Here is a 16,621-nt window from a genome sequence, read left to right as displayed (position 1 = left end):
CACAGCGGGAGGGGGTGGAGCACAGGTAACCAGGAGCAGCTGAGGTAGTTTCTGTGCCCTGTGGGTACATCTGAGAAAGAGGGGAAGTCTGGTCAGCGGTGGGGAGGGAGCTGCCTGAGCTCTCTAAAGGGAAGGCCAGCGCTGCTGTATACTGAACTCCCAGAGACAGATTTACAGGGCAATAACTGGCACCATTCTTCCAAACCCCCTCAAACCGTGAGAGTCCAAACCATACGGAATCCAGGTCCCAGCTCTGATCCAGAGACCAAACCCTGACCCACCTCAAACAACTAGACTGACAGGGATAAGCTGAAGAGTAAGATTTTCCAAAGTGCCTAAGTGATTTAGGAACCTACATCCCATTGATTTTTTTTTCAATGGAAATCAGGCTCCTGAGTGAGTTAAGTGCTTTTGAACCTTTTACTCAAGGTGTTTTACTGAAGCCCTGCTCTCTCCCAGCTGAACGTGCTGAGTTGGGTTATATTGGGATCTGTATCCAAACCCTCTTTGTATCTGCATAACCAAATCCCAAATGACAACCTTTGCCCATCTTTGAAAAAGTCACTTGTGGTCCAGTCTTCCCCCACTCCATCAGAATAAGCTTAGAACTTTTTCATAACTCTAAGCTCGAGAGCCAACCATTTGAAGTGATATGTTGTTATAACGTTATACCAAAATACAGTAGCCATGGATAGAAAAGGAGTTAAGGGAGGGCTAGTGCCGTTTCTATAAAGAGGGGGAAACATACTGATATTTGGTTTGGTTGGTCTTCAGTAAAAATATTCTAAACTGTTTGTTTTGTGCACTTCATAAAGCCACCTGCCAGTGCTTGTTTTATGGATGTTAGCTCACAGCTTACTGAGAATTTGGACAGATTTGGCTTTTTCAGCCTGCTTGAACTGGTTTTTATCCAAGGATGAGCAGAGACTGAAAATATCTCGGCTGGACTAAGGCCAAGATAATTTCTCAGATTTACACTGCTCAACTCCATAAGGTTTTGTACAGAAAAATAAGCAGGAAAGTAAAGTAAACCAAGATTCTTGGTTATCGGAGCAGATCCTGGGCTGTCTGATGTTTTTCCTCCCTCTTCTCTTAAATAAATCAATATTTTCTGCTAGATAAAACCTAAAGAGAAGAAAGAAGCCCCCTTGAGAGCATATATTGCATTTATCTTTTGAAGCTGCTTGGCCTTTTTATGCCACATATTAGGAACAATAAACAAAGAGAAATAGAGAAAAACCAGCCATTTCTCTTGTATCCAAACCTACAAAAGACTCAAGGCAAAAGTACAGAATTTAAAGGGATAAGGGGCTTGATCTAAGCCCATTGAAGTCAATGGGAGCCTTCCCATTAATTTAAATGGGTTTTGGATCAACCTAAATTTGGCCCCAAAATTTAGCTTTTGTAAAAATAATCACGCAGTCGCTGTGTTTAGGGTGAAATTCACTCTTGTGCAGAGGGCCACCATGAGGCATCTGCACCAGCGAAGTCCTTTAAAATAGGATTTAAATGAGGCTTAAGTGGTGCAGAGGCCCTCTGCCGAGAGGTGAATTTTACCATCTAGTGCGCTGCTAAATAGACAGATTATATAGATTAATATTATATACACACACACACTGCAAACTAACCCACTTCTTGTGTCTTTCTGAGATACCAACACTTTAAAATCACTTCCTTTTTTGTCTGTCTTGCATAAAATACCTTACAGAAAGCCAAGGCCAATTCTTTCCACCTCTGTATTTAAATAAAGAATTGCTTTCAGTTTGACTCGCAACTTGCCATTTATGTAATTTTCAGCCATTGCACATGCTTCAGTGTTTGTTTCCTCAGTTTGATAACTGTCCTTGATAATATTGTATATTTAAAGAAAATAAACACAATGAAATATTTAAACAGTACAAATAATTCTTCATCCAAGGGTTCCCAGTGGGTGCTGCTAGCCCATCTGCAGTTTCCATACAAAACAGAAGTTATTTTGAAAGCTCCTCACATCTGATTATATCTATTCTGGTCCGTCTATTAGCACATTTTGCTGTCACATTAAAAAGTTTGCTAATATGTAATGTGTGAGAATGTTACAAATACTTATTAATTTAATCAGATTTGGATTCTAATAGCGTGAAAGCAAGTGACTATATAAAAGTGACTATATAAAACTGGTTAATTGTCTTATCTGTCACTGTCAGGATCTGTCAACAGATTCAGGGGCTGCATAACTACAGACCTGTGTCAAGCATTAGTAAGTTGCAAATGACCCTCTTTTAGTGAAAACCCAAGCCCGACTCCTGCCTCAAAGGGTGGAGTACAAACTGAGTATTCTCAAATCCAATGGATCGCCTAGCCTTAGTTTAATGTTTTTGTTTTAATGTTATTGAATGCTCTTTTATTGCTAGATATTTCATTGTATGGCGTGATGTTCAAGTGGCATGTTGAAATAGAAGCACTAGATTAAATCACTGGATTCTTGGTTCTCCCAGGTGCAGGCTGGGCCCAAATCAGAATGCTCAGTTTGGGCACTCAGATCAGCCTTTAAGTGTCCAAAAGACCAGATGAAATGGAACCAGGTTCCTTAGCTTAAGCATCCGTGTTTGAAAACTTAGAGACACTCTGAGCCACATCTGCCTTGCTTTACATAGGCTTATTGACTTCCACTCACGTTAAAGGGGGTAGGATTTGGTCCAATAGGCACTGATTTCAATGTTCTCACAGAAGCCAAAATCCACTCCCCAGCAGGAATAACTCGGCTCGGCACTGGGAAACTCTGTAGGAGGAAGTATTAGGGGAAAGCCTCCCTTTAGGCCACTGAGTTGGTAATGGAACTTCTCCGTGGCTGCTACTGGAGGCCTCCACGGCCGTGGTGCCCCTTCTCTCCTCACCCCCAGGTAAAAGTAAAGTGGATCTTCCAGCCCTTGATGGGGGTGGGGCGGGGAATACAAGGAGGCATCTCTCATTCTGCTAGTTTTCCTTCACGTATCTGATTAAGTAAATTATTTGTGCAGGTGCTAAAAGGCGCAGCTACTTGTTTCTATGCCTTCATTGGCTTTGACATAATCGCCACCACAGGAGAAGAAGCTAAGAGTCCCAACACCTCCATTCCCTATGCGATCACGGCTTCACTGGTCACATGCCTGACGGCATATGTATCTGTAAGTACCAACTACATACAACATTTCTCTACTGTGGCTTCTGTGCTGCTTTCTTTAGTGAGATAATGTGCCAGTGAGATCATGTAACAAATGTTTCCTTCTCTGGTGGATGTGCACGACTACATCAGCTGTGGATGTGTTTGACTACATCAGTGTCTTTCTGCGGCTGCCCTTTGACCTCCCAGTCTGTTGTTTCCAGGCGGAGGATTCAGATAGTTTCATTCTGAGGGGTATCCCATTTCCTGTGCCAGCTACATGGAGCATGTGACAGCATGTGACAGCCTGTCTTTTCCCTGTGCATAATCTACATCCTCCGATACAAAGGGGAGGTCAGTGTTTAAGACTGCAGCAAAACAAAGAAGAGCACCAGAGATGAAGGACACATTTCCCGAGCTGCGTCTTTGGAAGAAGAACCACTTCCACTGCTGCAAATTCGGGACGCTGCCCAAGGCAGCACGGATCATAGCTCATAGGCAATAACAGGTGTGGGTGGCAAGCATAGAAATGGCAGAAGCATTGTTCTGCCTCTCTGCATCCAAATAAACACACCTCTGTCTTCAGGATAATGGAACAAAATTGAGTGAGTCATAGGGGAAAATGTTGTTCTGACTGTTTTATCCAAAACCTATCCAAAGGCTATCAGGCTATCCTCTTTCTTTAATCATGGCAGTTACCAGCCAAGTCCCTTTATTTATTTTTCATTTAGATAATTGTTCTTCACTGAAGACCATATTTTGTCCTTTGCAAATAATGGTTTAAGTATGCTAAATAAGAAACCTAGGGCACGTGGCCATTTCTGAAGCCACATTTTAAATATTTCTGACTTTCATCACTGAGAAACTGAGAAACTGATCTCGTCCATTGTGGGTCCTTGGCAGAAATATATGCTGCAGTCAAAAACAACCCTCTGTACTCCTCCACTCCTACCGCGGTGTCTTCTTTTGTCTTTGATAGGTGAGTGTAATCTTAACTCTGATGGTGCCGTACTCTGCCATTGATTCTGAATCCCCTTTGATGGAAATGTTTGTAGCCCACGGATTCTATACCGCTAAATTCATTGTTGCCATCGGATCTGTAGCAGGATTGACAGTGAGCTTGCTGGGCTCCCTTTTCCCAATGCCAAGAGTCATTTATGCCATGGCTGGTGATGGGCTGCTCTTCAGGTGAGTTGTGCTTTTGCTGTCATTTATTTTTGCCCCCTGATGCTTTGTGACTTAAGTTCAAGTTAAAAATGATTGATTCAAAGTCAGTCATTTCATCTTCTCTATGGAAACCTCTCAGTTTAATGGCTGCATTTGTCCTTTAGCACGTATGGGATCAAATAGCCAGAAAGCTGCAAAGTCAGGGGAGCAGTGATACCTTGAAAAGGCTTCACAGCAGCACAGGCCTGCTAGGAATCCTCAGAAGGTCTAAAAGAGGAAGGGAACTATGTGGGATACCCTCTCTCCACACTTCACCAGGCTCTGAGAGCCATAACCTGCCATTGGTTGGAACACGGGGGCAATGGGAGCTTAGCTTAAAAATCAGCAATGGGAATGCGAGCACAAATCAAAGCCTATAATCTGGGAAATCAGGAGGGATCTACAAGTGCAATAGCTGATGTCAGAGTTTACACAGGGAATGTGTGTCTTCATGTCTGAGGGTGGGGTGAATAGTCTAAACAAAGTAACTCATGCCTATGTCTTTCAAAATGATCGCATCCTGTTCACACACAGAGGAGTAAATGGGCAATAACTCACCTATCAAAAACAAAAACCAAACAAACACACACCTCTCAAAGTAAAAATATCAAGGCCAAAGTCACACTTCGGTTTAAGACTTTTGCTTTTCCCAAAAAGTCATTTTTAAAATTGCCTCAGATGTTCCTGGTTCATTACTCAGCACAGCAACCTAAATTATACCAACATCATTACAGATACCGTTCCCCACTGAGAAATGCACTCTGGGTTTTTTCATAGGAAAGAGAGTAAAAGAAACAGCCAGAATTGTACAGAAATTAAATCTAAATATTTTCCCTAGAATAAACTCACATCTAGAGTGTAAAACCTACTGAACTTTGTGTTTGCTTGTTTTATAAAAGAAAAGGAGTAATACATCTACTGTAACTTAGAATTAAATATACTCCAATTGTCACAGCACCTTTGCTGTAAAACACTTGCACTGCAGAGCTTTGAATTACCACTTTGAATTTACAAGTAGTTAGGGCCCAATCCAAATCTCAGTGAAGTCAATGGGAGTCCTTCCATTGACTTCAGTGAGTTTTGGATCAGCCTTTTAGACTATTAACTCCTGATGCTATATAAATACCACAGGCCAACAGACAGGTGTAGGCCTTGGCATGTTAAACACGTATGGATATGTTTGTAAACGTGTTTGTAATAGGCCCAATCCTACAAACATTACCAAGCTTGGTGGGTTCTACCATGAGAATCCCAGCTGTGGTCAATGGGGCTATCCATATTAGCAAACTCAATAGTAGATATAACCATAGTCGGTATGACTGTGAGCTCTCTCCTCTGTGCTATGTGCACCTAAAGCTTCTAGTGAACTAATAGGAGTTTGGGGTGTGCAAAGAATGCACGATCAAGTCCTATAGGGGAGATGTTCAAAAACACTCATCATTGGCCCAACTCTGCTCTCATTGAAGTCAATGGGAGTTTCACCCTAAATGATCTGATGTGCACTTCAGATCATACTGAGATGCCTGGAGATACTTCTTCTTCTTATTCACTCCCTGTGGAGCATAAGGCACCAACCACTCTCCTCCATTCATTTTGTAGCCTGGAGCTACAAGCTACCCAAAATTCAGGGTGGGCTCCCTTGTCATTATAGTCATTTCTTTGGGAGGGTCAGGCACTGGAGTTTTACCCAGAGAAGCAATTATACTAGATCTGAGTCTAGCTCCAAACCCTAGTACCGCGGCTTTGCATCCAGGTAAGTGTTACTGTCACAGGGGAGCCTCCACTGGGTGCAGTTTTAACGTTCTGTGACTGTTTCACACTCTAGATTCTTGTCCCATGTGAGTTCTTACACGGAGACTCCAGTGGTGGCTTGTATTGTCTCAGGATTTCTAGCAGCACTGCTCTCCTTGTTGGTCAGCCTAAGGGACCTGATAGAAATGATGTCCATCGGCACACTCCTGGCCTACACTTTGGTGTCTGTTTGTGTCTTGCTTCTCCGGTACCAGCCAGAGAGTGACATTGACGGTTTTGTCAAATTCCTCTCTGAGGAACACACCAAGAAGAAGGAAGGGATTCTAGCTGACTGTGAGAAGGAGGTTTGCTCTCCAGTGAGCGAAGGGGAGGAGTTTGCTGGCCCACTCACCAACACGTGCGGTGCAAAAAATCTGCCATCGTTGGGTGACAACGAGATGCTCATTGGGAAAGCAGATAAACCCACCTACAACATCAACCACCCCAACTATGGCACAGTCAACATGACCTCAGGAATCGAGGCAGATGAGTCTGAAAACATTTACCTCATCAAGCTGAAGAAGTTAATAGGGCCACGTTATTACACAATGAGGATTCACCTGGGACTGCCAGGGAAAATGGATCGCCCGACTGCAGCTACTGGCCGCACTGTCACCACCTGTGTGCTCCTGCTTTTCGTCCTGATGTTCATCTTCTGCTCTTTCATCATTTTCGGTGCAGACTATATCTATGACGAGAGCTGGTGGGCTATTCTCCTGGTGGTTTTGATGGTCCTGCTCATCATTGCATTGGTATTTGTGATCTTGCAACAGCCAGAAAACCCCAAAAAGCTGCCATATATGGCACCTTGTCTCCCTTTCGTCCCTGCATTTGCCATGTTGGTGAATATTTATCTCATGCTGAAGCTCTCCACGATTACATGGGTCCGATTTGCTGTCTGGTGTTTTGTGGGTAAGTCTTGGATTTTTTAAGTTAGTCTGTTGTAAAAGTAACTTCTCTAGCAGATGGAAACCTAGATGTCACTCTCCTTTTTCCCCCTCTCCTCCTTTTCTTTACTTCTGTTCTTCTGCCCCCTTTTTTTTCCTTTTTTCCATGTTCTCCCCTTATTTGGGGGAGATTTTTTGAATATAATATAAATTCCAAAATAAAGGGGGAGGGGAGAACTTTACTAATTAGAACAATTGGACCATGCTGTCACTCTAACCGGTGTGAGTGGTCAGCTAGGGTACATCACAATCCTCCTCCCTTCTGCAGCATCTTCAGCTGTAATCCCAAAGCACGTTTAAAAACTCAAATTAATTCAGCACCCCTGGGAAGTGGCCTAGCATCATTATCCTCACATTGCAAACAGAGACACTGAAGCACAGAGGGGTGAAGTGCCTTGCCCCTGGTCACCCTGCAGGGCAGAGGCACAATCAGGAATAGAATCCAGGCCTTACTTGCAATCTGACCATCTATGCAGCCAACCACACTGACACTCCAGCTACGCAGGCTGTAGGGTGAGCCAGTGTCAGGCTGGAGACTAGAAGGCAGGAAACCTGGTTCACAGTCTCCCATTTTAACGATCATACAACACCATCTCTTAAAGCCAGCGCTTAACGGTTAGCATTCATGTGTATTTATTTCTGGTTGCTTTTTTCCCCATCTCCCACCCTGCTGTCCAGGCACGTCTACAAACATTCAGACAGTCGGTAGCAACATTAAAATGATCATCTCTGCAATAAACTCCTCTCCCACCACTGAAATATTTACATTTCTCGTCCCGTCCCCCCCCATGACTACCCCCCACTATCATCACAATCGTAATAACAGTCCCACATCTACCAACCCACCCTCTCCAAATGCCCAGGGGGAAAAATGGGCCTTGTAGCATGTCCAGAAGATTAACAAATCTGGGCCATAAAGAACCAAAGCAGGACAAGACCACCAGAGTCAAGGACCCCTCATGGGGAATATTATTATTTGTATCATGATAGGGCCTAGAAGACCCAGTCATGGACCCCATAGTGCTAGGGTGCTGTACAGACTCAGAACAAAAAGACCGTTCCTGCCCCAAATGTCCTGCCAACAGCCCCCTTCCCAATCCAATCAGAGCTCAGAATCCTCCACTGATTGCAACTGTGGCCACATGGCACAGGGTGAGAGCTGGGAAGCTGTATGCTCAGTGGTATTCTGCTTACAAGATAAAGCCTTTTTTAAAGAGGAACAATGATTGACATCTGAGCCGACAGCTTGTCCGCCATGTGTCAGCCTGATCCAGATTCAAGCAGTCTTCTTCTCATCATCAGCATCCCTACCAGGGGTTGTGATGGGAGAGAAGAGCAGCTCAGCATTTACCACAGTGATGCTGCTGGGTTCCACTTGAATATTTCCATTCCAGCTGGCAGCTGCAAAGTCTGGCCTTATCAATGGCTCTTACTGGTAGAAATTTACTCCATTTGACTAAAAGTGAAAAACAATCAACAATGAAAAACCCGTCCATATATGTTATCAGCAGCAGGCAGGTTTTCCTGTTTATAAAAGAATCCAGAGGGACCGGTTATCCCACCCTCCATGAAAGCTGTGTGGGTCTCACTCCCTTATCTGTCATCACAGAACTGCAGGGCCAGGGCAGATTTCAGCAGCTGCTCTTTCACCTGCACTGCATAGTTTGGGGGCTGATTTCCCTAGCAAGTAAATTGCCTGTTTTATGAGTTAGATGTTGCACTAAATCTCATTTTTAATAGTTTTTTTCCATAACTAATTTGGGTACCTGTTCAAATTTTGGTTTCTCGTAAATGAACCCTGAAGTTGTTTGATGGAACGTCCTCCAGGAGAAGAGCACCAGAGCGATGGCTAGAGATAAATCGGTTTAGTCAGTGAAATGAATTATTCTCCCTTCCATAGTTGCTGAAGGGCACAGCCAAATTAAACTGGCTCTAAGCACTGTCCTGATCTCTTCATTGCAGACTAGCTGGGTAAGTCACATAGCAGAAGTGATAAGCTTGTGTTACTTAGTGTAACAGCTCATTTCCAACATTTCTAGTCATAGTCCCCGATCCACATGGATGGGCCTCTGTGCGCCTGCAAAGTCCTATTGATTTCAGTGGGACTCTCCATAGGCACAAGGGATCATGTGGGTCAAATTGCAGGATCAGGATCATAGTCAGCACAATTGTTACTGAACCCAGATTTGGGTTCAATTTTTCCAAAAGGTCTTCACCAATAGCATATTCTGCCCACTCCCATGCTATCAGGAGTTGATTGAACATTCCTTGTCTCAGGCCAGACTTCATACTAACTGCACCATTTAGGGTACATCTTGCAGAGTTAATGGGAGATAGCTACGCTCGAGTCTCTCCTCTTGAGTTAGCCTGGCTCACGGGAGCGCAGCCACAGTGCAAAATAACTCTCACACTGTTGTGTTTTCACTGACACTGCAATCACTTGTGCATGGCACTCAGACTCCTGGGGGCACACCCCATGGTTCTGCAGGAACCTGAGCCTTTCCTGGTGAATCTGGGAAGAACTTGTTGGAAGGCATTGGAGGACTAGCAGCACTCAAATGGAGCTAAGCTGCATCCAAGTTAGCAGTAAGACATTTTAGCCTACACCCGCTGACAGGCCAGCCAGCTAGAGCTGAAAGCATCACCACACTCAATCTAAGGAGTTTTGTGTATGGACAGAACTCGAGTGAGGAGTAACATTCCATTCAACTTACAAATCAAGTTACCTCTGCAATGAAGCCCAGCCCTTCTGCTCTTGATATAGGAAAATGCTGGGTTCTGTTCTGGTCACTCATTTCTAAAAGGTTATAACAGAAACAGGACGGGTACAGAGAAGTGCAGCAGAAATGGCTAGAGGAATAGAAAGACCTCCATGTGCAGAGTTGTAGTTTAGAAAGCAGACAAATAAAAGGTAATATGATAGAAGTGTTTAACGAGTGGTGCAGAGAAGCAGCAAAGAATCCTGTGGCACCTTATAGACTAACAGACGTTTTGCAGCATGAGCTTTCGTGGGTGAATGCCCACTTCGTCGGATGCAAGAAGTGGGCATTCACCCATGAAAGCTCATGCTGCAAAACGTCTGTTAGTCTATAAGGTGCCACAGGATTCTTTGCTGCTTTTACAGAACCAGACTAACACGGCTACCCCTCTGATACTTGACACCGTGCAGAGAAGGGCATTAGATGTTTCCTATTTGCCCCTGCATAACACTAAAACAAGGGGACACCAATGAAATAATTGGCAACACATTTAAAACCGGGAAAGGAAATAACTGAAGCCAAGAACTTAACAGTATCTAAAAAGAATGAGACATTGGTATGAATAACAAGAACAGCCACATTTACCTTACATTAAAATAAAATAAGCATAAGGGATATGACTTCTTATGCTCTAGAGCATAACACAGTCACTGACTGCCTGGGGCTTGCAAAGTACTTCTCCTATGTGCAGGTTATTCCATGATTTGTCTGTAACGGGGTATCTTGCACCTGCCTCTGAAGCACCTCTAATGGGATACAAGGACCACTCGGCTTATCCAATATGGCAGTGCCTGTGGCTTCTATGTTCCTAATTGCAATGTGAGACTTTATTCACTTTCACTGGAAAGTGAGCCAGTGGAGTATTGATCCATGCTCTCGGCTTCTGGATGGGAATTCCAGCTGAGCTGTGGTTTAAAAAAAAAAAAGGACCTCAGCTTTAAAGCCGATAAGAGGGCAGGTGACAATCCTAAAACCTCAACCTTTCCCTAAGCTCTGGAGTGTATTGTGCAGAGAGAGCGCCCTCTTGCTCTGTACTCTTCAGAAAGGGGGAACTATACAGACTCTTTGGGAAAGAGGTCAATTACGTACAATCCCAGAGGTTCCCCTGAGTCCTGAGAGCCCTGAGAACCAAGCAGTCCTGTCCCAAAGGTGCTCTCTCTCTCCCTACTTCCCAATCAGGCACACTTGCATAATTGTTGCACTCCAGAAATAGTGCAGTACATTCTGTAGCTCCACAGCACTCACCCAGAATCTAAATAGTGGTAAACAATGTAATTTGTTTTGCTTTGGCTTTTTTATTTCAAAGCAGCCCTATGCAGCTGAGCAGTAAAGTAAGCAGAGGGCTTCACAAAAGAGCTTCACAAGATGTATTTTTAGGATTTAATTGGACTGAGTGCAGACTAGCACTTCCCAGGGCTCAGAACTGCAGCTTCATTAAATTTCTATGAACAGACAGACCATCTGGCGGTGCAGGATCCATAATTTTCAACCATATCAGGAGATATCTAGGACCCTGGCTCATCTATTTTTTAATACTCCAGGCTGACTGGGGATGAGGAACTCAGTGGCAGGAACAGAAATCCTTATTGCTTCATGTGAGACTATTAGTAAAAACAGCCAAATTCTGAGCTTACGCAAGCAGGAGTCAGTGGAGTTTTCAGTATTTTAAATATTGCCAACCCCAAGCATTCAAAAATCATGAGTCAGGCCCCCTAAAATTATGAGATTGGCTTAAAAACCATGAGATTTAAGGAAAATAATATATTCTGGGCTCTTTTTAGTTGCCTTCTAGTCAGGGGTGAAAGTGAGCCAGTTCGGGCTGGTACCGCGTACCGGTAAGAAGCCGGTACCGGCCCAGAGCAGCACTTTAAGGAGGGTCCTTTGCTGCAGCAGTGCTTTAACATCGCTGCCCCTTCCCCCTGTCAGCGGCCCGGCCAGAAGGGACCCTACCAGCAGGGCCACCAATGGGGGAGGGGTAAGAGGGGCAGCTGCCCTGGGGCTGGCGATTTAAAAGGGCCTGGGGCTCCTGGCCGCTGCTACCATGGCAGTGGCCAGAGCCCCAGGCCCTTTTAAATCGCTACCGGAGTCCCGGGTGGCAGGGATCAGGCAGCTCGGATGGACTGGCGGGGGGAGGCTGACCCCCCCAACCCTGCCCCTTCTGCCCAAGGCGCCAGCCCCCATACCAGTAAGAATTTATTATTACTTTCACCCCTGCTTGTAGTGCTGGAGCCTTTGGGGTTCACATTATCAAGCTTCCCTCCACAGCCATGATGGCTAGAAACTTTTTTTTTTAAATGAAAGCTGAGCTTTTCACATAATCACTTGACTCCAGGAGCTGGGACTTTAAGAAAAAAACACCAAATAGCACAAGACTTATGATTCTAGCCTCAGAGTTGCAGAGAAAAGCTTGAAAATATGACACCTAAAGATTAAAAAATTATAAGGTAAAAGGCAAATAAAAAGAACCCCCAAATTATTATTTTGTAAGTCTAGTGATGTTTGTCAGTCGTATGATTTCTTCTCTTTTCTTTTTTTGTGGACCTGACTCCTTGTTTTTGAACACTTATGATTGGCAATCCTCTACTTTACTCAGGAGCGCTGCCAGCTTTTTTGCCACCCCAGGCAGCAGAAGGTCCCGCCCCCAAAATGCTGCCCCCCATAGAGGTGGCGGAAGGTCCCGCCCCCGAAATACCGCCGACGACCGGGGCGGCCAAAGATCTGGCCACCGCGGTCACCGCCCCCAAAATGTTAGCGCCCTAGGCAACCGCCTAGGTCACCTAATGGGTTGCGCCAGCCCTGACTCTACTGTACTTTACTTCTGCCAGTGGCCAACACCCAGTTGCTTCAGAAATTCTGTGATCATATTCAGTTGTTTATGGGAGATCATTTATTCCTGACCTTTGCAGGCAGTTCACACCCTGGAGCATGAGACGTCTATCTCGGAGGAGCCTGTTTTACAAAATATAGCTCTTTTGCAGTAGCTGCTACACATGCTTTTGAGGGTGGAGGTCACACACACAAATGTTTGTTGACTCTCAGGAGAAATAGCCATACACTGTACCCTGTCACTTAAGAAGCTGCGGCTCCAGTCAAATATAATGACTTCCTCTTGCAGCTTTAAATCAAGGGTGACTTCAAAACAGCAACAAAGTCTGCTAGATTTAATTAACTTTCCCCTGTGGCTTACATGGCATCAGTTCAGTTACCAGCCACAGGCAATTACTAAAGAAAGGCAGCTTCTCTTAAATTTAATTATTTCCCCTGCAGCTTCTGAGGTAAAGAGCTGAAGTGGGTACAGTTTGCTGTTGTGTCAGACTTGCAGTAGTGGTGTGCGAATTTTCTGTTATCTCACATGATGATGTCAACTGCTGCCAGAGCTCAGACAGGCCCGAGCCAATGAAATTCCTGCAGGAACACATCTGCAGTAGATGGATTCTTGAATCCATTACCAATTAAGGATCTTAAATCTCCATATACCTTGGCTTCTGGAAAAAAACATTCATGGTAGGTGGGAGGGAGAGATTGTGTACTGTCACATGAGAAGAGAGTGAGAAAGAAAAGCTTAAAAAGAAATTAACAGCAACAGGAGGGCAGGATTTCTGTATCATTTTAGCATCAAACATATTTAACCTGATGACTGTGAAGCACATTGGCTCTGTGCAACGAACGGTATGAGAGAGAGAGAGTGGGAATGCAGGGAACACCGAACAGACTGAAGAGAAAGGGTAGCTGGGGAGGATAAAGGTATGAAAATGCAATTTGGGGATTTTATCGTGAGCCCGATGATATTTGATGTTTTTCTTCAAATCCCAGATCCTGGAGTCATGAGTTTATGTGAGAATTTCACCTTGCATTTAAAACAATACGTATAGTTCTAGCCCTTGTGTTTGCAGAGAGAAACTTCAAAACGTGAATCCCAAAGGTTCAAAAACCAGAAGGCAAATGAAAAGAATCCAAAATTATATTATTTTAAAATCTCATGATGATTTATAAACCCATCTCATGATTTTGGAGGTCTGATATTGCATAGACCAGATCCTCAGCTGGTGCAAATCAGTGTCATTCCATTGACTTCAGTGATGTCCCTTGAGCTAGACTGATTTACACTAGCTGGGATCTGGCCCAAATATGTGACCCATATATCCCAGGGGGAGCAATGGTGCCTAACTCCAGTGACTGTGTATTTCTTATTCTTCTCTTCCTGCCACTCTAAAATATATGTATTCCATGTATTCTAATAGAGAGACAAACAGCTGTGCAGTAACATCACACTATCCATTTTATAAGATCATTGTGTTTAACTGTTTAATCTTTGACTAACTAGAACACACTATTTATTTATTCCAAAGTGTTTCCTTTCTCAGAGAGCTAACAGTTGTACCCCTCGATGTCTCCCCCCACCTCCCTCTCAGGCTTGCTCATTTACTTTGGCTACGGCATGTGGAACAGCACACTTGAGATCAGCGCCCGGGAAGAGGTCCTTCATCAGAGCACATACCAGCGCTATGATGTGGATGTTGACCCGTTCTCAGTCGAAGAAGGCTTTTCCTATGCTAATGAGAGTGACAACTACCAGGACTGGGAGCCTTCAGAAGACAAAGGCTTCTCTTACCAGCAGATGTCGGAGGCAAAGGAAAGCAGTCGGACGAGTAGCAAATCGAAAAGCAAAGGCAAACACAAACAGAACTTCGAGGCCCTGATTGCAAATGATGAGCTTGACTACTCACCAGAATAGGCATAACACAAACAAAACCACAATGCTATTTCTCACTAACCTAACCCTTGGGCTAGAATGTGAAGGCTTCTTTGGCTCTCATTTTAAATTCCATCCTTCCTAAAATTTCAGTGCCCAGAATCACGTCACTTACTCACTCAGTTTTTTACTCTTCAGGATAGTTCTATAAAAAAGTTTATCCTGAATTCTGAGATTGTCACATTGAACAAAACAAGCAAGTGACCCATTTGGAGTCCACCAGCATGGCCTATCTTGGTGCATGTTACCAAGTGGGCCAGCACGTGGATGGATTGGGTGACTGGAAATTTCTTTCTATGTCTATTAAGCATCCTATTGACCTCTTTTGGCAGCACTGACAATGTGATTTAAATGAGACATGTGCCAAATAGGGTGGGTTTCATGAGAGCAGTTACATGACCAGGTGAATTGGTGGGGGCATGAGACATATTCTCTGTGCTTTCCAGAGAGAATATTTACCCCGTGAATATACTGGTGTGAAGCAACGTATTTGGCATTTTCTTAGCAAGTATATTTTTTCGTTGAATTTATAGAAAGAAAACCTTTGCTAGCTAGGTGTAAGCATACTGAAGCAGTAAAATCTTTCCCAAGGGAATCTCGGGAGTAGATTGAAAGGAGATCCAGGGATCTTGGTCTCACAGAGCAACATTTTAATCCTCCATTTCAGCACCATGGCACTCACTGCAAACACCATGGCTAGGGATGGGCCTGAACCAAACTTCATGAATCCAAACACTCCAAGCTTTGGGATTAAAATGCAACCTTCATGGCTTGCACCATGCTTTAGGACAGACCAGATCCCAGCACATCTGAATTTCTCACATCTGGATCTAAGCTTTCTGGTTTGGGCCCATCCTTAATCATGATGAGGGCCACTCCTCATCTAGGCTTAATTCATTCCTCTATAAATACTCCTAAATATCAAACTCCATTTCTCTTGGTACCATAAGTACCAAGGCTTGGACTCCATTTCCATCATTGTGTGTCTTCTGCTGATTCACTGATCCCTAATAATTCCCGCTGGGCACAGTCCAGATTGTCATTCAGATTTCAGTTCTTCAGATGAAGTTTCTATTTATTACTTCATGTCACATGGGTCATTAACTTTAGGTCGTCACTGGACAATATTTGTGGCAACTGTAGATAACCAGGCCACTGAAATCTCATTCCTTGCCATAAACTATACTTTGTATTAAGGATCCTTAACTTGTATATGTTTTTGAGCTATTTAACCACTGGACTGTTGGGTGCTACTATGAAAAATACTGAAGTGCAACTAGCTACTGTAGTTAATGAAATTCCATAGGATCGCACCTCACTTTGAAACCAAATGGAATAGGCAAAGGGAGAGGGGAGTTCATGTAACACAAGGGAGGGATTCTTAAGCGATGAATGTTTATTGATAGTTAATCCACTGGCTACTAGTAGAGAACTGGCCCAATCCTCCTACTCTCACCTGAGCAAAACTCCCAGTGATGTGAATGGGAGTTTTGCCTGAGTGAGGACTGCAGGATCAGACCCAATAGGAATAACACAGCCTCCACATATCTAATCACAAATACACTGGGCCTAATTCACCTGTGGTGTAACTCCACTGAAGCCAGTAGAGTTATGCCAGGGATGACTTTGGCCTGCTATGTCTTTTCCTTCAGTATATAAAAGAAACATAGTTAACTAAACTCTGGTAGGAATTGGCCTGATGAAGAAATTGGACATTTCTGAGTCACTTTCTCCAAGCCATGTTTTTGTTTATTTAGTAACTTAACTGCAATATGCTAAATGCACCTCTCAGCACTACTGGGCACATGTACAGAATATTCCATCACATTAAACCCTAAAGCGATACAGAGTCATCATGGAACACCACCCGCCCAAACTGGCGCTCACCTCACCAGGACAAAGCTGGAGATAAAGATTTTCAAAGCAGCCTTGGGGATTTAAATGCACAAATCATATTAAAATTAATGGGCTGTGTCTCTCAATCCCTTAGGCAGGTTTGAAAATCTCAGAGAGGGTATGTAGCAGGCCTTGCAGCCTGACCTGA

General features: G+C 43.9%; 1 protein-coding gene across 2 annotated transcripts in view; it reads left to right on the top strand.

Moving 5' to 3' along the window:
* The window catches only part of SLC7A14 (solute carrier family 7 member 14), a 64,064-nt gene extending 48,181 nt beyond the window's left edge, over positions 1 to 15,883 (top strand). Inside the window, exons 5-9 of one of the 2 annotated variants that reach the window (XR_006582030.1) lie at positions 3,000 to 3,146; positions 4,101 to 4,309; positions 6,153 to 7,030; positions 8,870 to 9,036; positions 14,237 to 14,276. Coding sequence is in view for 1 of the 2 variants with exons in the window: in XM_045029328.1 (XP_044885263.1) it covers positions 3,000 to 3,146; positions 4,101 to 4,309; positions 6,153 to 7,030; positions 14,237 to 14,559 (1,557 nt within the window). In the remaining variant the exon portion in view is untranslated. Of the gene's footprint in view, positions 1 to 2,999; positions 3,147 to 4,100; positions 4,310 to 6,152; positions 7,031 to 8,869; positions 9,037 to 14,236 lie in introns of both variants that reach the window. The other variant, XM_045029328.1, reaches the window with a different exon arrangement.
* The last annotated feature ends 738 nt before the right edge of the window (positions 15,884 to 16,621 follow it).

This window comes from Mauremys mutica, chromosome 9 (genome assembly GCF_020497125.1).
Source record: "Mauremys mutica isolate MM-2020 ecotype Southern chromosome 9, ASM2049712v1, whole genome shotgun sequence".
Classification (NCBI taxonomy): domain Eukaryota; kingdom Metazoa; phylum Chordata; order Testudines; family Geoemydidae; genus Mauremys; species Mauremys mutica.
This window is presented reverse-complemented; position numbering and strand designations above follow the sequence as displayed.